The sequence below is a fragment of the Podarcis melisellensis genome (assembly GCF_964234715.1).
Source record: "Podarcis melisellensis genome assembly, chromosome: 6".
Lineage (NCBI taxonomy): Eukaryota > Metazoa > Chordata > Lepidosauria > Squamata > Lacertidae > Podarcis > Podarcis melisellensis.
Genome location: NC_138538.1, coordinates 98,645,608 through 98,664,610, shown reverse-complemented (window position 1 = coordinate 98,664,610; position 19,003 = coordinate 98,645,608). Strand labels below are relative to the sequence as shown.

Here is a 19,003-nt window from a genome sequence, read left to right as displayed (position 1 = left end):
GCTACAAGAGCCGAGGGGTAACATTTTTGTTGATATCGGTCTGTCTTGAGAGACAATGGAGTGCACCTCCAGGGGTGAAGTCAAACCGCTGCATTAGCAGCCCTGAAGTGACCTCTCCATAGCACAGGCCTGGGCAATGCGTGTGAAGGTCCTGGACTACCCAGGTGAGAAGACCCCTCTTTCGGCCTCGCTGAGGGGGTCCAAAGGAAAGCAGAGCACTGAGGCAGGCTGCAGAAGAGCTACCTCCTGTGGTTGGCATATTTTTTATCACAGGGATTTATCATAGAATCATAGAGTTGGAAGGGACCCTGAGGGTCATCCAGTCCGACCCCCCGCAAGGCAGGAATAGGCAGCTGTCCCAGACGGGGATCAAACCTGCAACCTTGGCGCCGTCAGCACCACACACTAACCAACTGAGCTATCCAATCACGTTTCCAAAGTTGGGAATTATTCTTCATCAGCCTCTGCAAATGCTCCAGAAGAGTACAAAAAGTCAAATCTTATTTAGAACAGGATGAAGCGAAAACTGCCTTTGAGACTACAACTGAGAAATTACCATAGATGTCAGATTTCTGCATGTGCCAGGATCTCTTTGGATGGAAGTCACAAAACCCAGCCCCTTTCCCAAATAAAAATACCCCTCGCCTTCTGTGTTAAAATATTTTATATACTTCAACAAATCTTTCTTACACTAACAAGGCCTATTGTCCAAAAAAGTGCCAACAGGGAGAAGCAGATGCCTCCAGGCAAAGGGAACCCGGAGCTCAGCAGGGAAGGCGGAGCAGAGGCCGAGGGGAGGCCCTTCTCCCTTAGCAAGCATGGAGAGGACACAGTGCTGTGCAAGAGGGACGCTGCCCCCCGCCTCCCCCCGCCACAGCAGTCATCTTGAGAAGTGCAGGCAGAGGTCGACTTGCTGTTCTTTTGGATGGTGGAACCATTTGCCTGGCCTCCTTCTGTAAGGCTGAGACTGTAGGGGCAAAGAGAAGGGAGGTCTGGTCAAACTAGCTGGCTCTTCCAGATGGGAAAGGGGGGCTGCTGCAGTCCCCTTTCTGGTCCACTAAGGGGACAACCAGGTCATAAAGTACCTGCCACCTACTTTGGCTACTTGCCTTGGAAGACATTAGCTATGCCCAGTGTGGTATTCTGAGTCACAGAAGAGACCACCAGGCCCCTCTTCATCTCATGAAGCATGTAAAACCTTAAATAACACATTTTCAGCTCATAACGGGGTTCTGGGAAATGGTGAAAGGTTTCGGGAAAACCTCTAATCCTTTCTTGTGCTGTAACATTTCCCTCCCACTTCTGCCAGAAACCATTTTGAAACTTCTTTTCCCTTTCTCTTTTTCTCACACAACCATATTGTTCAGTTTCTGTGAGTCTGCTGGTTCATGGAAGCTGCTTTGTGTCAGGGAGAGAGCAGGACTATAAAAGCGGACGTGCCAAACAATTCGAGCAAGAGCTGGCCAAGCTGCTTCTTGATATTTCTGCCTGTGCTTTCTCAGCCCTGAGAGAAGTCCTAGGTGGAGATGGGTTGGAGAAGGCTAATCTGAAGGAAAGACTCTGTGGCCAGAAGGGCATTTGCTTCCCTCGCCAAAAGCTGAGCTGCCTTCTCTGGACTTCCCCACATGACAACTCAGCCCACATCAAGCAGCTTCCCTTCAGGGACTGCTTTTGGAGCCCAGGATTTTGGCTTACCAGGAAAATCCCTGCTCCTGGCCGTTCTGCTCTCCCCTAGACTGGTCTCCGGACATACTTCCTGCGGTTCTTGTCATCCACTTGCTCTATGTACCAGGTTCCTGGGAAGAGGTCATCCTTGGACCCGTGTGGGGTGTGGCCCACTGCAGAAAGACAAAGCAAGAAAGTGGGGTAGGAAGGCAGAGGGAGGGACCAGGACAATATCATGGGGGGGGGGGTCACCCACAAGACAGGCTGTGAACACTGGCTCTTCCTTCCACCGTGTGCACTTGGTGATCGGAGGTGGCTTAGGTCTTCAGGAGATAAGATGTTGGGGAAGGCTACTTTAGAAAACTATTACTCCCTTTCAAGCCTCCTAGAGAGAGACCCATTTATTCCCCAGAGCAATGGCAAATCTCTGTGCTGTGTTAAAGTGCCTTTAGAAACTTCACAGAAAGAAGAAAGTCCTTTTGCTCCAGAGGGTGCCTTGGGGCTGCTTTTCTAACTGCATTTCCAAGAGCTGAACCTGATTTTATATTTCCCACTCCCCACAAAGAAACGTAACTTAATGAACATCATTGAAAACGCTCTCAGCAGAAATGCAGAGCTCAAGTGGTTTTTGCAGGAGACATTACTAAGCAAGCAACTGGAGTTTAGCTTTCTCCCTTCAGATCTTTCCTGCCAAAGCCAGTTTACCTTGTAACAATGTCTTTCCAGTTCCTAAGGTAAAGCCTATTGCACCCAGGTGCACAGCTAAAGCTGCTCACATGCTCACCCAAGTGATGAGTGTCCTCTCTGAGTTTCATGATCTCAGAAAACTTCTCTGGGGGAACACATTTCCGGGAGTCCAACCGAGTCTCCAGATCTGAAAGACTGGATACCAGTTTTTCCAGAGGGGAGCCTGGAAGAGAGAGGGCACACAGTTTCCCATGAGAAATCCTGCTGCTTCCAGGGACCCCAGCAACCCCAGATGTCATGGGTGCAGTAACATTTCCCCAACAAGGCAATGATTTTGGGGCAAACGATGAATTAACTGGCCTGGTTAGTTACTGTGCTGAAATGAGCCAAAAAACTGTGAAATGTGCATTTGGGAGGCTGCAAGAAGAGCTTTTGGGTGTAAGAGGAATGGCCCCATGCAGCGTAAGCATTGGGCACCATTGGGCAAACCCCAGGACCCCAGCAGGACCCACCAATGCAGACACGAGACTGTTCTGGGGTCCTGGTTCCTTTTATATTTTCCCTTCTTCAGGGTTCAAAGGAGCACTGGGCACCAGCATTTTCATTCCTCCAGTGCCCCAGCAATGTAGAGCGCAAGTAACTTTTGCAGGCAGCACAAACTCAGGATCCTCTAGGAGTTCAAAAAGTTTGAGAAGAGGAAAGGGAGCTCTACATCAAGAAGGGACTCACCTGGAGCAGAATTCTGGGTCACCTTCAGGGAGAACATGCTGGCTGCCAGTCCTGAGCCATAGGAGAAGACCCCAATTCTAGAGCCAGCCAGCTGCTGGGCAGAGAACCTGCCGGGATTGAGACCAGAAATGTCAGAAAGGAAAAGAAAGGGAAAGTTTCCTTTCTTCCCCAGAAATCACATCAGGCAAAGGCAAACATTGACGCCCCTGCAAAAATCATCACCTTGCAAAGACTTTTCCAGATGGTTGCAGTTTTGGGGTGAGGTGCAATCACATACTTGCAAATTCAGCTGCCACAATTCAAGCTGATTTTGTGTTCTTCCACAACAAGCCCATTCCACACCCACCCACACCCAAACTGGCCTATTTGTGATAAGGCAAGTGGTGAGAAAATGCACAGGGAAGTGCAACATTGTATAACCCTGCAAACGAATCAGGATGAATGTTTAAATAAACAGGCTGCCTTGAGGCAACCTTCCTGGCTCATCCTGGCAGGGATAGTGTGACAGAGGACGTGACGGAAACATGTTTTGGAAGGTTGTGTTGCAGTGTACAGCAGGCGGGCAAGATGTCCAGCCGGTGGCAGGGGGTCAGCAACTTCCGTTGCTCCTTGGCGCTACTGCCAGAGATTTCTACACAGCCACAGTCTCCTCTCCCTGCCAGCAGCCCAAGGAGCTGGAGAGAGGCTGGGAGGCCAGATCCAGCTGCCGATGAGCCACCCCAGGTTTAAACTTTTAAAATGCCACCTTCTGCTTGAAAGCTCAAAAGGCAGCCGGCAACTGTCACAGGTTAAAACCAACAAATGCGGTACTATGCAAAACCCCCAAAATATAATGAGCAGAAACAGGAAATGTTTTCATGGGTATGTGAATATAAAAGTAGGGCTGCAAGGGAGGGAGTGGGGGCCACAACTTCAGCCCTTATTTAGCAGAATTAATCACCTTGGCTAAGAGGATTTTTAATCATCAGAGAATCATGGCTTCACCCATACCCATGGTGTGTTTGCAGCCCTTGCTTTCTGACCGAACCTTATGAAACACGACTATTTTTGCCATTTCTGTGTCCTCTTCACCTGCCCTGGATTTGGAGTGGGAAGAATCCATTATTGGAAAGAGCAGGGGAGGCTTACTGGGCCAGGAGAGATGCGAGGCAGCCATACACTGAGGGAGTGTACATGTTTCCATTGCGAGCAGAGAGGAAGAGAGAGGGCTGTGTCTTCTGGCGGAACAGCTCCTGGCTGGCCTTCTGGAAAGCTCTGTCCACCTCCTTGCTGGAGTAGGTTTCTTCCAACTTCACGTTACTAAAAGGGAAGGTGGGGAGTCAGTCCTGGCCCCAATTGTGGAATACCCTTTTCTCGGGGGGGGGGGTGAGGCCAGGGAATGTGCTCTCATACACAGAGGCATGGGGGTGCACTGAGCTTTCTCTGCTTGGCTTAATTTCCATGAGCACATTTTAATAAATTAACATTTTAAAAGAGCCTGAAACTTTATCCATAGAGGTAGAGGTGGCAAGTTCAGTTAAATTCAAAGCTGGCAGAGAAATCAACATTTTCTGGAGTTGTCCTCCTGGCCTTGCTGGAGGCGGAAGCCTTTCTTGCTCCCCCCGCTCTGATCAGGCTCAAAGTACTTTGCTGAGAAAGACCCCACTGCATAAAAGACATAAAGCATTTTTTAAAAATCACTTGACTTTCAGTTGCTTCAGAGGTTTGCTCAGGTTAATTGTTAGTTTTACAGGATTAATTATTAATACTGGGTTTTGCCTTTTGATCAATCTTTGAGAAAAGTAATTTATAAATATCTAAACAAATAAAACAGATAAATAAGCTTTCCCAAAGAATATATTTTTTTCCTATTGGCAAATATGAAGGAAGTTGAGGATGTAATAGGTGCACTGGAGGCTTTGCTGCTGGCCAATGAGGGGCTTCGCATGGGAAGATCAGCAAAAGACAAGACTCTGCCTCAGCAGCCGGCAGGTGAGTTTGGCAATGGGTGAATACAAGCTAATGGAGGTAAAGGAACTTCAGGTGAATTTCAAGTCAGGGATGAGAGCTAAGGGTTATCATCTCTAAAAGAAAAGAATGCCAGCCCCCTCTAAGTCCCAAGGCAGGTGTGAGCAGATGACTTGCCAGGTCTCCTTTGTTTTCCTGGAAGTGCAAGGTCAGCCAACCAGAGGCAGGTGCAAAAGACGGAGGGAGGAGGGGCAGGGGAGACCAGATCCAGACACCACACCCTCTCTCAGAGGACAGAGCCATTGATCTACCATGTGGCATGAGCTGGATCCTAGGACAACCTGCATACCCAAGTCCTGTACATCTGAGTTACTTCAGATAAGAAAGCCTAATCATTTTAATGGGAAGAGGGGCTTTCATTTTTACATTGGAGCTAGTCCACTGTAGATCATGCAAGGATCTAGATCTAGATCCATCTTCTGCCCATCCCTGTCCTGAAGAACTTCTAAGAACAAGCTTGCCCCCTGTCCCACTATCTTCTCCAGTTCTTGGGTGATGTCTTTTAAAAAGGTAAAGGTAAAGGACCCCTGACAGTTAAGTCCAGTCGTGAACGAATCTGGGGTTGCAGCGCTCATCTTGCTTTACTGGCCAAGGGAGCCAACACAGTTTTTCTGGGTCATGTGGCCAGCATGACTAAGCCGCTTCTGGCGAACCAGAGCAGTGCACGGAAATGTCATTTACCTTCCTACCGGAGCAGTACCTATTTATCTACTTGCACTTTGAGGTGCTTTCGAACTGCCAGGTTGGCAGGAGCTGGGACCGAGCAACGGGAGCTCACCCCGTCGCAGGGATTCAAACCGCCGACCTTCTGATCGGCAAACCCTAGGCTCTGTGGTTTAGACCACAGCGCCACCCGCGTCCCATACAAAGCCACTAATAAAGGAAGCTACACTCTACTGACCTGAAGTCCTTCAGCCCCTTGTAGACCCCACACTCGACATCAGGGTTGCGGGAGGCCAGGAAGTCATTCAGCAACACCCGCGCCAGAGACTTCTGCACCAGCTTGCAGAAAGGTGTGTGGAAGATCATGAACTGGAAGTCTTCGAGGGTGCACTGCTTGGAGATACCAGCTGCCTCGGGGGTAGAAGAAAGCATAAGAGAGATGGAGCCCCCCCCCCCGCAACTGCACCCAGGAAACGAGACGTGCAGTGGAGACACACCACCTGCTCAGCCCTAGTATGCAAGATGTTACCCCCCCCCCAACAGGTGCCTGCTTTTCATAGTATTCACATGATCCTCCCAGTGCCAACCCACACACTCCCACCCCCAACTTCAGTTAGGATTCTCCTGATCTGCTGATAATGTGGGGGGGGGGTAGGTAATCCAACATAAAATTGGTGGTGGTGGGGGGTTATGTTAACCACCCTGAGATTATTCATCTTTGGATGAAGGGCAGAATACACATTTAATAAATTATCACCATAGCCAAATTGCAAATTACCCAACTGTGGAGGTAAAGAAGCATTTCTGGATGTTCTGGGGACCTTTTGCTTTGGGGAGGGGATGTTTTCCTGGGGGCCACAACCACCTTTTCCCTCACCCCCTACTTCTGTGGACAAAGTACTCCTCAGTGGCTGTGGGGGAACACTAGGTGTGACACACAGCTCTCCCCCCAATCCACTCTTTTCTGCATGTTCATGTGTATTGGAAAACTCACAATGGACCTTAGGTTTCTGGAGCTCAGGGAGGGTGGGGGACACCCAACCTCAATGTGAACAGAGCTTCCCACTTGTGTAGATAGGAAAGACGGAGCCAAAAGGGCCCCCCCACCAGGTGGGCCGGGGTTTCTCCCTCAGCATCCTGGCTGCTGGCTCACTGAGAGGGAGGCTGGGAGGTTGGCATGGTGCAAGCACCCTGGCAGGACCAGCGTGAGGGCTTTACCAGTGCATCTGAGGCACACCGACCTCCTTGCCGCCTGGCCCCCTCCCGCTTCTGGTAAGCAACAGCAACCTAAGTAGAGCAGCTCCTCCCCAGCCAGCAAAGCCCTTCTGGACAAGGTTCAACCAAAAGCAATCGGGTGCAAATGAACGTGCGAAGAAGCATGCATGGACGATTGAGATTGGCGTGGTCCATGTGCACATTCATGCTCTGGTGTGCCCACAGCCTGGGAGGAAGGCGCGGCTGACCTTTCTGCCACTGGCTCTCGATCTTCTTGCGATATGTGGCATAGCACCGATCCAAGGCTCGAAAGTAGCACTGGATGGAGAGCTGCCCATCCACCACAGGATACTCTGAAGCCAAGTCTGGCTTATAGAAGTCATAGACATGTTCCATGTGGGTCCCACGAAGACCTTGGCAGGAAAAAGTCACAGGTGAGCCAGCGTGGTGCAGCAATAATTCTGCTAGCACATTTGAAAGATAAGCAGGGTCCGGCATGGCTCCAGATTGGATGGGAGACCACATGGTGAGAATCCTGCATTGCAGGGGGTTGGACTAGATGATTCTTGGGTGTACCTTCCAACTCAACTATTCTATGACATCCCAGTATTAGCAATGGCAACAAAGGGAATAATCCTCCAGTTATTAACCATTGCACTTGAGGTAAAACCCACAGACACCCCTAAGAACTTTTTCTTAGTCTGACTGGTGCATTTTCTGCTTGACACGCTTGGTTTATGCTTCCAAGCTATGCATCTTTCTCCCAGGTTCCACTTCAGTGGCATCACCTTGTCTAGGAGCAAAGATGCAAAAGGAGAGAGAGACTCTACTGGGAGTGCAAAAGATGCTAAAGCAAAATTCCACCCTGAGCCAACACTAGTGTTGGCCAGACACTGATGCCTATGTCCAAAATAAAAGAACCTGGCTAGCTCTCTCCCTATCTTTTCTTTATCTCTGGCAGCTACTCTAAGAGCTACTAGGCATAAGGGCCCATTCTCCTCCCTGAAAAGCTTGCCTGCCCCTCTGGGTGCAGAAAAGGAGGAGCAACCCCCCCCCCCCCGCATTTGCAGCTTTCCATATGAATTCCTGAAAACTGTGTGAGAGAGGATGCATTTGACTATTTTGGCAGAGATGTGCCGCTTTCCCACCAGCAAGAGCTCCATGAATCTCCAGCCCAGCACACCACAATGGACTCATTCATGCAGGCTTAATCTGTTTGCATAGAGGGGCTTATGAAGCCTGGCAGAAGTCCATCTTTGACTGCCCTGGTTCTCTTCTACATTTGCACTCAAGCAAATCCACAGATCGGACGTCAGGTCCCACTTGTTCTGTGCTGCATGGATGTAGTCAGAATTTTCTTCGAGGGGGGCAGGCTTTATGTTAGGGGGAAGAACCCAGTTATCTGTGATGCAATTGGTCAGATAGTTAAGCATTTTTATTTATTTTCTTGGTTGGGGCGGCAGCCCCCCCCCCGCACCCCTCTGGCTATGCCCACGTCCAGTGGGCCTGTTGGGACACAGGCAGTGTGAATGTGTCAGCCACCCAGTCTGCCCTCTTGCAGCAGGAGGGGGGATGTTGCATGCTCCCCCCCCATCCCATCCTCCCTTTTTATTTTTATTTTAATGGCATGGTTTCAACTGTGACCACAGCACCCGCTTCAGCCAATGCAGAAAAATCGAATGGCTGGCTGGTCGGTTTATGGATAAAATCCCTCGCTATGCAAAGCAAGCTTTTTAGACATGGCCGCGTTTGGATACTCACCTCTCTCTAAGGCCAGGGGAGCATCTGGTCCAACCAGCATAGCTACGGCTCCAGCACCACCAGTTGGCCGTGCATTCCCGGTGGCATAAACAGCAATATCACCACAAACCACCAAGGCGTAGCGTCCTGGCATGGGAAGAGCATCACCAAAGTGTCAGGGCTGATGACGAGGAAGGCAGGAAAAGCTCTTCCTGGTCTGCGTCATCATAAAAACGTATCTGTGTATCACTTGCACGTGTGAGCTGCAATATAGTAACAGCTACTTCTGAATCTCTGTCTGTCTGTCTGGCACTTCACACAGTCAGAGCGGGGGGGGGGAGACAAATCCCTCCCCCCACCAGCTTACAGTATAACTATGACAATAGGGAGTGAAGAGAAGTACTTAAAAAGAAGCAAAAGAATGGCAGCACCTTACAACTGAAATAACAAGCGCGCGCGCGCACACACACACACACACACACTGTTCCTAGGCAATCCCATGTAAAGATCTCACACATCTAGTTTGGCCCTGAGGACTGGAAAAAAAAATGGCTGGCAGAGACCATGCCTGATACTACAAAGCAAATGTACGATATGAAAAAGGAGAGCCTTCAGTCCTTATTAACCTACTCATACTCTCCCAAAATGCTTTAACTATTTTCCCAATAAAATGCACAGCAAAACAGGTATTCTTGTTTTCTGCTAAGCCAAAAACACACAGGTTTCTAGGTATAAGAATTTTGCAAGCAGCAATGATGAAATGGTGAACCCACCGTCTCTCTCCTTAGGCCTGTTAGGCATGGAACAACCCCCAGAAAAGAATTATTCTGGGCTTGAGGAAAGCACAGCTGTCTTCCCAACAGCCAGAGGCTTCCAAGGATCTTCTGAGTGGAGCACAAAGACAATGGACTTCCCCTCTTGCTTGTCCCCAGAATCTGGCATTCAGAGGCACCTCTGAACATAAGAAAAACCTGCTGCAGTGGCGGACGTTGGGGTCTCCTAAACTTCAGTGCCTGCCTCTCATGCTCTATTCCTCTAAACCATAGTTGCAGCATCCCCGCAAAGCTGAGGTTCCGTGCCCAGTGGGACCAAACTGGTTGCATCCCCCCAGATCCGCCTCTGGCCACCTTGCCCAGGCTCCTCTTCTCACAGGGGCCGCCCCGATGCCTGTGGGAAACCAGGGAGCAGAACTAGAGCACAAGAGCAGCCCTCTCCCTCCCAGGGTCTCCAACAACATGTCAGCGATGACAGTGAATTTGTGGTGGATTTATACTGGACCGCCCATCGTTCTGCTTTATTTGTCACTCTGGGATGCTTCCCAAAACATTGCTGCCTCATTGCCACCTGGAGGGGGCACTCTAGCACAACAGAGCAACAAAGGACAGACAAAAGAAACAAACAAAGCCTAGAACATTTGTGGCATGAAAAGTTTGAGGGCATTATGGGACTTGCACCAGTTGGAGACAAAGCAGGAAGACCACCCAACAAATATTTTGCAGGCGCAATCAGTATCAGGAGTAGGATTGCGTACTACCACCCCAAGACCACCTCAATCATAAACAATATGAGAACATTGCTGTTTCCTTTTTGTAAACTACTTTGAGGTTGGTTTGCTTTTACTACCAAGCGGTATATAAATTTTAATAAACATATGATCATAAATGCACAGTAAAGAGGGCTGAAGGCACAGATGGCAGCCCGTTCCACATGTTCACGATGCCTTGCGTCTTCACTTTTGCCTGTCCTTTTGCCTTCCTGCATCTTCTGCCAGTCAATGGACCAGCAGATGGACAGAATCATGCAGGAAGAGCCTCAATCAGTGGAAATGTATGACTAAGGAAGGGAGACCAGACTATGGCCTTGGAGGTGTTTCTTGGGTGGGGGCCTGCCCCACTTGACCCAACAAGGAGCCTCCTTTGATCATAGGTTTACAGCAGTGGCTGCTTTATTTTCTAATAAAATCCCTAAAACTGGTCTTTCCATCGCTATGGAAAACTGAGCTTCTCACCATGGTCCCTATCAGTTCACATCCTGTCTATTGTGTTAACTTTGCCCAACTCTGCTGCATTAAATCAGTTATCAGGCCATAAAGGGACCTGTTCCATTTCCTTTAAGTTTACTCAGAAACCTTTCAGGAGGAACTTCGTCAAAAGCTGAGCATGGGAGCGCGAGGACACATCTCCTCCCATATCTGCAAGGACTGAGAAAATCTGGTCCACTGTAACTATGATTAAGCTAACTTATTGTAGATACATACACTCTCAAAGTATAATTCTTTCCTTACAACCTGAAAGGCAGGACTTCTCTTTGCAGAAACCATAATAATAATCCTACTATATGCTTGCAAAGTTTATACAGATAATTGCCTGGCTCTCTCAGCTCTCTATCTCTCTTTAAATGCTTTTCCTTCCAAATCTCTGGTCAGGAGACCTATTTTTGTTAGAAGACCTATGACTCATATGTGAGAACGAACCACTCGGCTTGAACAATCTGCAACTCTCACTCAGCTGTCTCTGGGAAGACTCTGCAATATGGAGGAGAAGGGTTGCATCTCTGCACAGTTGGCATTCAGAGGCAAACACTTCTTGCTTTGTTCCTTTCCCGTATGCTTGTGACAGAACTTAGCAACTAGATTCTTCTGTACTGCTGGAAACAATGGCCTTGTGTCTCCTTGAGGTTTGTCTAGCAAATAATATTTTTTTTAGACAGGGAGCAGTTTTAACCTCTTTACTCCCATAATACAGGGGTGAGGATCTAGCAGGTGGGCCACCTGATGGGAGGGCATACCTGTCATCAGGTGTAGGATGGGCGTGGCTTGGCCAAAATAGCCTTGCAGGCCAAATGGTGGACTAATTAGCCGGATGGGCTGGAAGCCCCCCATCCCGGCTGTAACAGGTGTTTCTCTAGCTCTTTTTCTCCCCCCCCCCCCCGGCTAGCTCTCCCCTGGTCCGCTTCGCTCCTTGTGTCCCTCAGAGAGACTCTGGGAACTGTGGTGCCGCAAGGGAGTCTATAGCGTCTACATGGCACCCACCAAATTCCTTCTCCTCCAGGAGCACAAAAGTGAACTGCCGCAAGCTTTCTTTAACGTGAGGAGAATGGGCAGCCCCAATGTCTCCTGATGGCAGAAGTATAAAATTGCAAAATGCTACCCTATAGCAAAAAAATGGGACACAACCTGCCTGGGAGAGTCACTTAAGCAGCATGCCTTCTCTACAAAAAGCTCCAGGAATAGGAAGTATCATTTGCTGAGTGGAGCCAAGAAACGTCACAAAATGTTTTACTCACAGCAACTTCTGAAAATTCCAAAGGAGGGAAATTTGAGGGTGATTCCCACACAGCCCAGCCTCCTAAACATTTCCAAACTGTCTCCTGGTGTGAGACCTCAGGCAAGTGTTTGTGGCCCCGAGGCTGCAAGTTACACCACCTGTTATTCTGAGACCGGCTGTGTCTTACATCCATGCCTTAGAGATGGGGTGTAGGCAAGCATGGAAGGATATATGACTGGGCCTAGTCGGCCCTGTGGACGTGCCTGGATGCTTGTTTTTGGAGAGGACACCTTCCAGGTGGGGGTCTGAGGGGGTGCCACTGAGACCACCATCACTTACCATCCCAGGAGCTGGACTCAATCCAGTCAGCTGCGTTGAAGAGGGAGGCTGTTCCTCCATAGCAGGCATTGGTGGTGTCGATGCCTTCAACATCTGTGTTTCCTGAATCTTCAAAGAGCTGCATCAGAACTGTCTTGACAGCTTTGGATTTGTCAATGATGGTCTCTGTGCCAACCTCTAGTCGGCCAATGGACTCCCAGGGCAGGCGGCTTCGCTCTACCAGACGCTGCACGACTGTCAGGCACAAGGAGTTGATGTCCTCGTGGGCCGCACAGAAACCCATCTGCTTCTGCCCCAGGCCCACAGTGTATTTTCCAGCCTCCACCCCATCATACTTCTCCAGCTCAACCTGATCCACATACTGGGAAGGGAAGTACACCTCCAGAGCAAGGATGCCCACATCATTGGGCCAGGAGGAGGAGGAGGAGGGATTTGCCTGGTGGTGCACAGAGCCTTTGGAGAAACTGCAAGGCAAGCAGAGAGGAGAGTTTCCTTAATTTCTTGACTTTAAGAAAGCCGACTTCATAAAACTTAGGGAAGTGCTGGGTGAGATCCCATGGACAGTAATACTAAAAGGAAAGGGAGTTCATGATGGCTGGGAGTTTGTTAAGAGGGAGATAGTAAAAGCACAACTTCAGGCAATACCAATGAGACATGGAAACATGGAAGGTGCCTAAAGAAGCCAGGGTGGCTAGCTAAAGAACTTTTAACTGAGTTAAGATTAAAGGATGTGTACAAAAAATGGAAAAGGGGGGAAACCACCAAAGAGGAATTCAAACAAATAGTCAGCACGTGTAGACACAAAGTCAGAAAAGCTAAAGCACAGAATGAACTCAGGCTTACTAGAGAGGTTAAAAGCAACAAAAAAGGCTTTTATGGGTATGTTCGTAGCAAAAGGACGAACAAAGAAACAGTGGGGTCACTCAGAGGAAAAGATGGTGAAATGCAAACAGGGGACACAGAAAGGGCTGAACTCCTCAATGCCTTCTTTGCCTCAGTCTTCTCCGATAAAGAAAACAATGCCCAACCTGAAGAATTTGGAGCAAATGATTCAGCAGAGGAAACACAGCCCAGAATAACTAAGGAGATAGTACAAGAATACTTGGCTAGTCTAGATGTATTCAAGTCTCCAGGGCGAGATGAACTGCATCCAAGAGTATTAAAAGAACTGGCAGATGTGATCTCAGAACCACTAGCAGTCATCTTTGAGAATTCCTGGAGAACAGGCGAAGTCTTAGGCGAAGTGACAGATTAGAGAACTGGGCCAAAACAAACAAGATGAATTTTAACAGGGAGAAATGTAAAGTATTGCACTTGGGCAAAAAAAAATGAGAGGCACAAATACAAGATGGGTGACCCCTGGCTTGAGAGCAGTACATGTGAAAAGGATCTAGGAGTCTGTTCGACAGTGGAATTTGCTGCCAAGGAGTGTGGTGGAGTCTCCTTCTTTGGAGGTCTTTAAGCAGAGGCTTGACAACCATATGTCAGGAGTGCTCTGATGGTGTTTCCTGCTTGGCAGGGGGTTGGACTCGATGGCCCTTGTGGTCTCTCCAACTCTATGATTCTATGATTCCTTCCGACTGAGCTCCCTCCCCAGCTCTGCTTACAATTGCATCCTAGTGAGCAGTGCTTCTCAAACTTTTTTCTCTGGGCCACACTTTCAGAATAAAAATTTGCTCATGCCACACCATTTTTTTTAATTGATAAGAAAGAAAAGCATTGAAAACAAAAATAAACAACTCCTAGCAGTGCTTGATTTATAACACAGAACACAACTATTTTATCATATGATCATGGGGCAGCCAGAAAGCATCAAACAATGCAGCTACATAAGAATGTGGATCATTCCCAAAATGGATTGTTCTTCAATCTTCTGGTCACCCTTGCCCTCCTCTCCTGCCACACCCTCTGAAAACCAATGCTAGGGAGAGCCTCTAACATCCTGTTCCTAGGTGACGTATCAGAAGACCTTCTCCCTGGCAAGGCAGCTCTGGAACTCTTTCTGCTGTGAAATTTAGACACCAGCCCAAAACATTTTGGTTAAATGTGTTCATCATTCTTCAAAACTTCCAGCATTTCTATTTTTATGTTTTATTGTACCGTTCTTCTGAGAAAGGCTCTTGTAGGATTCTCTGTCTTTCCAAAGGCAGGTAAAAACCTTTGAGAAGTTCTGAGAAGCAGCATCTCTCTTTTTTGCTTCTGTATTATTTCCTGCTTTGTTGATGCTGCTATTATTTTTATTATGTACATCCCACTTTTCCTCCAAGGAGTTCAAGGTGATGCGGATGGTTCTTCCCCCGTCCATTTTATTAGCACAACCACCTTGTGAGGTGACGGGTTGAGAGTGACTGGCCTAAGGTCACCCAGTGGTTGGGATTTGAACCCCTGATCTCCCAGGCCCTAGTCCAATGGTCTAACCACTGCACCACACTGGCTTTCATTCTTCTTTCTGTGACGAGTGCATTGTGCAATTTTTATTGCTGTTGTTTTTACTTTATAAACTACTGTTTTTTCCCCCAGAAATATTTTAAGATTTAAAAAATGAGATGTGACCTTCTGCCCCACCCCCACTTTGAGGAATGGCTTTGAGCTGTGATGCCCCTTAACACTGTCACCTCTGCTGCAACTTGGACCCAGGTGCCGTCTGATAAACATTCTTGGTTCCTTTGCCTCCTCATGGACCTCCTTACCATCCCGTATCCTAACCCTAAGATCAAGAGATTCCTGTGTTATAATCTCACCCTGCACACTGACTCTTATCAGGAGCAGATAGGTAGCCGTTTTGGTCTGCCATAGTCAAAACAAAAAATTTTTTCCCTTCCAGTAGTACCTTAAAGACCAACTAAGTTAGTTCTTGGTATGAGCTTTCGTGTGCATGCACACTTCTTCAGATACCTTATCAGGAGGTTAATGTTTAATTGAAAGGTCTTTGATTAAGCTGATGCAAGGTCAACATTTCTGGACACAGCTCGAGTTCAGGTCCAAAGGGCAAATGTATTTTTTCAAACTAGATTTGTATTCTTGCCCTTTAACAAAACCCACTCTCTATTCATTTTTTGAAAGATCCCTCCCCCCGTTTTTGTGCCATATTGCTTTGTCCTGCTCTTGGTTTTATCATAGGAAACTGATCTAAGAAATTTGTCCAGGTTTTAATGTGTTTTATTAATTTTTTGAACTTTTTTGGTAGCTAATTTGAGTTTATTTTATAAAGAAAAGGAGGGCATAATAAATTTAATGATCAGTCAAACAAAAAAGCAAACATGTTCTCCGGTTCCTCTGCTAGTGGCTCCATTTTGTCAATCCACTTTCCCCCATCACTCAGTGCCTGGTCTAAGGTCAGTTTGGATGCAGAACATTTTCTCCCTTAAGGGATTTGTGTGCAGGAAGGAATACAAGATCACAATGTTGTGAAGGAAGCCCAAGTCCACCTATGGATTCTGCAGTCAGGATCTCTGAGCAGGAGCAGTAGGAACTTTGTCTCCTACTTGTGGATTCTGCTTGCAAAACACTTCTGTGAAAATGTTTGCTGGATACAGGCTATTGGTGCAGCTAAAATATGGGAAATGCAGCCAGAAATCAATATTCCTCTTTTTGTCATGTAGAAAGATTTTCACGAGTGCTTTCATGAGGCACCCCTTGAGCTATTGGTTCCTTTGTACTGGCAGCCTCCAGGTATGAAAATCCACAAATACTCTCCCAAAAGTTGGAAAGGAACTGGTGGTAATTGTTTTGGAAGGTGTGACATAAAAAAACATACAAAAAACTGGTGTGGTTGTTGTACGGAAAAGGACTTTTCAGAATGGCCTGTTTTCCATTTTCAAGTAGGATGCAGGTGAGTCTAGAGAAAATGTAAACCTGCTGCCCTTTGTTAACTCCTGCATTCCTTAGAGCAGTGTTTCCCAACCTTGTGCCTCCAGCTGTTTTTGGACTACAATTCCCATCATCCCTTGCCACTGGTCTTGCTGGTCAGGGATGATGGGAGTTGTAGTTCAAAAACAGCTGGAGGCACAAGGTTGGGAAACACTGCCTTAGAGCATCATCATTTGTCAAAGCCTTCTAGGCAGATCATTTATATATTTCAAAACTTGTGCGAAATGTCCTGTTTACACAGACTGAGGCTGTCAAGGCTGCCCCTCCCCCCTCCGGCCTCCTTACCTGTTTTGCTGCACCATTGCTGGCAAATGGACTCGCCCAGGGGGCCTTTGCAATGTCCGTTTCATCGGCCAGCAGCGCTTTGCATTGCTGAAAAGCCGGAACATTTTCACAGGCTGGCTGGAGAGTCAAGCTGAGCTGGGGAGTGAATTCCTCGCAAACCCCACTGGCTTTTAAAGCGATTCCCTGAGCCCCCACAGCAAAGCCAAACTAAGTCCCTCCCCACCCTTATCAAAGAAGCCAGTGGGATGTACTTCACTATTTCCCAACTAAAGGTCATAGCACACTGACGGATCTAACAGGCTTGAAGACCTTTTTTTGCAGCATTAGTCCTGGGGATTCCTTACTTGGAAGACACCAGTCATCTCTAAGCCCTGAGCCTTGCTACCCTCAGGGGTTCCCATCCCAAGGGAGAGGTCTTCTGCTTCTTCCTCTCTCTTTCCACCCTCTGCAAAAGACAAAATGCTCACTTTCTATAAGGTGTTTTCGCCAGCTAGGCAAATAGCACTAAGACAGAGGTATTTAGATCAAGAAAATGCCAGGGAGGAAAGGGTTCACAAAAGTCTTCTCTGCTAGCCCCTCACATAATGCAAGAACTGAAGAAAAGCCTGGCAGACAGATCAGGCCAATGGCCCACCTGGTCCAGCATCTTGTTCTCACCGTGGCTGAACAAATGCACATAGGAATCCCGCAAGCAAGAGCTCTTTCCCACCTGTGGCTTTTATTTCTTAAATTACTATACCGCCCTTCATCCGAGGGTCCCAGGGCAGTTTTCAATAGAGAACCATGAAAATAAATTAAATAATAAATAATAAAATAAATAAATAAATAAAATTTATTATTATAAAATAATAAATAATAACATAAAAACAATAGCCCCACCCCCACCAGTTTAAAAGGCCAAAGGCCAGCAACTAGGATTCAGAAGCCTGGCTGCCCCCAGCAGGAGTCAGAACAGAGGCACTGTGGCTGCTAGCCATCGACAGACATTGACAGCCCTCTCCTGCTCCTCCAAGACGGCGCCCCATCCTCTTTTAAAGCCATCGTGGCTGGGGATCATCACTGCCTCCTGTGGGAACGTGTTCCATCGTTTAACTATGTGCTGCATGGAGTCTGCAATAGCAGTGCTTATGCTGGGGTTTCAGCCATGCCTATGTTTGCAAAATAAAAATGCTTTTCATTCAACTGCTGTCTCTAGCTTTAAAAATATAGGCGCCCTCTGACAATGGTTGCCTGTGGACGGCTAAAAGGCTGCTGGCTTGGCTAGGGCCCAGAGCCCCTCAAACCAAGGGAGGGGGCAGAAGAGGCTACTCTGCACAGCTGCCCCTTGGGATGTGGCTGGACTCTAGCTCCCCGGAGCCTCAAGCAGCACGGCCAGAGGGCAGAGAGGGCGGAAGCTGGGCAGGCATAAGTCCCGCCCCCCCGGCCGCAGGCTCCAAAGACACCCAAGTCCAACTCCACCAGCAAGTCCTGTGTCTAGGAGTTCAAAAGCAGCAGGACACTGGGTTGTCCATGGATGGTTTCATTGAGAGGATGGAGGCACCAAGAAAGGAGGTGGCGCAAGGATGGCACCCTGAGGTGGCTCTGTTTTCTTTTAACACTCACATGAGGAACAGGGTCCAGTTGAATGCAGATTTCAAAGCAGCGGCCCAGCTGGGGGGGAGGAGAACAAGGAGCTGCTCTGCCCTGGCAATTCAGGGCAAAGGCCACACAGGAATGCAGGCGAGAGGTCAAGGCAGCAGATAAATTCTGTTGAAACTGCTGAGTAGCATGTGAGTCTGAGGGATCAGAAACGAGAGGAAGTTGCTAAGGATCAGGATGAGGGCTCTCACCCGCTGGCTGCCAATCAGAGCAACAAGGGTGAGGAAACACTGCAGGGCAGAGGTCAGGTGGCCACACGCCACCTGATTAGTCGGCTGCCTTTCTCAGGCAGAGTCGCAGGCTGATCTTGCTCAAGAGGGCAGCTGCTTTCAGATCCTTCTGATTTGGCCCTCCTGGCAGAGACTTTAGACTCAGTCCCAGTAGGACTCTACGAGAAGCCTTCCTGGAGCAGATCCAAAGTTAATCTCGCCCGGCATCCCGTCTCCCACAGCGGCCCATCCAGACACCCTGCAAAGGCTGGAAACTGGACTTGAGTTCAAGATGGGCTCCCTCTGGTTGCCCAGCAACTAGAATTCAGAGGCACCCGAGCTCCAATCCTGCGGCCATCGTGACTGGTAGCCACCCATTACCTTATGAGTTTGGCTGATGTCCTTCTACACATTGCCAGCTGTCCCATCCCATCCCGTGTGAAGAAGTGCCTCCTTTGGTCTCTCCTGAATCTCCCACCTCTCAGGTTCATTTGATGACACACACTCCCTGCCAAGTATTATGCAAGAGGGAGCAACTCTTCCCTTGACCCACTTTCTCCCTTCCATGAATAATTCTATAAATCTGTATCATGTCTGCCCCAAACTTAAAAGTCCCAAATATTATAAGCTTTCACTTATTTGCATAAATATTAATATGCCTATTTATAAGTATACATTCGTTCCCTGGAT

The 19,003-nt window shown here is 48.2% G+C and overlaps 1 protein-coding gene and 1 long non-coding RNA gene across 2 annotated transcripts; both read right to left on the bottom strand.

The window, feature by feature from the left end:
• Positions 1-776: 776 nt before the first annotated feature.
• Positions 777-16,635, bottom strand: HMGCS2 (3-hydroxy-3-methylglutaryl-CoA synthase 2). Its single transcript, XM_081915134.1, has 10 exons — positions 16,467-16,635; positions 12,312-12,775; positions 8,728-8,853; positions 7,215-7,379; positions 5,990-6,158; positions 4,210-4,380; positions 3,082-3,188; positions 2,450-2,575; positions 1,696-1,838; positions 777-967 (listed from the first exon to the last, which is right to left on the bottom strand). The coding sequence occupies exons 1-9, from the start codon at positions 16,568-16,570 to the stop codon at positions 1,732-1,734; spliced, it is 1,539 nt and encodes a 512-aa protein (XP_081771260.1). The 5' UTR covers positions 16,571-16,635; the 3' UTR covers positions 777-967; positions 1,696-1,731.
• On the bottom strand, positions 13,902-16,452 carry LOC309372037. Its single transcript, XR_014169387.1, has 3 exons — positions 16,339-16,452; positions 15,207-16,194; positions 13,902-15,066 (listed from the first exon to the last, which is right to left on the bottom strand). It is a non-coding gene; the product is annotated as an uncharacterized lncRNA (long non-coding RNA).
• Positions 16,636-19,003: the final 2,368 nt, after the last annotated feature.

Coding starts and splice junctions, on each gene's coding strand:
- HMGCS2 (XM_081915134.1), bottom strand. CDS start 16,570: ATGTTCCGGCTTTTCAGCAATGCAAAGCGCTGCTGGCCGATGAAACGG. Junction 12,776..16,466: donor GCAATGGTGCAGCAAAACAG/GTAAGGAGGCCG, acceptor CTTGCCTTGCAG/TTTCTCCAAAGGCTCTGTGC. Junction 7,380..8,727: donor TCCCCTGGCCTTAGAGAGAG/GTGAGTATCCAA, acceptor TTTCCTGCCAAG/GTCTTCGTGGGACCCACATG.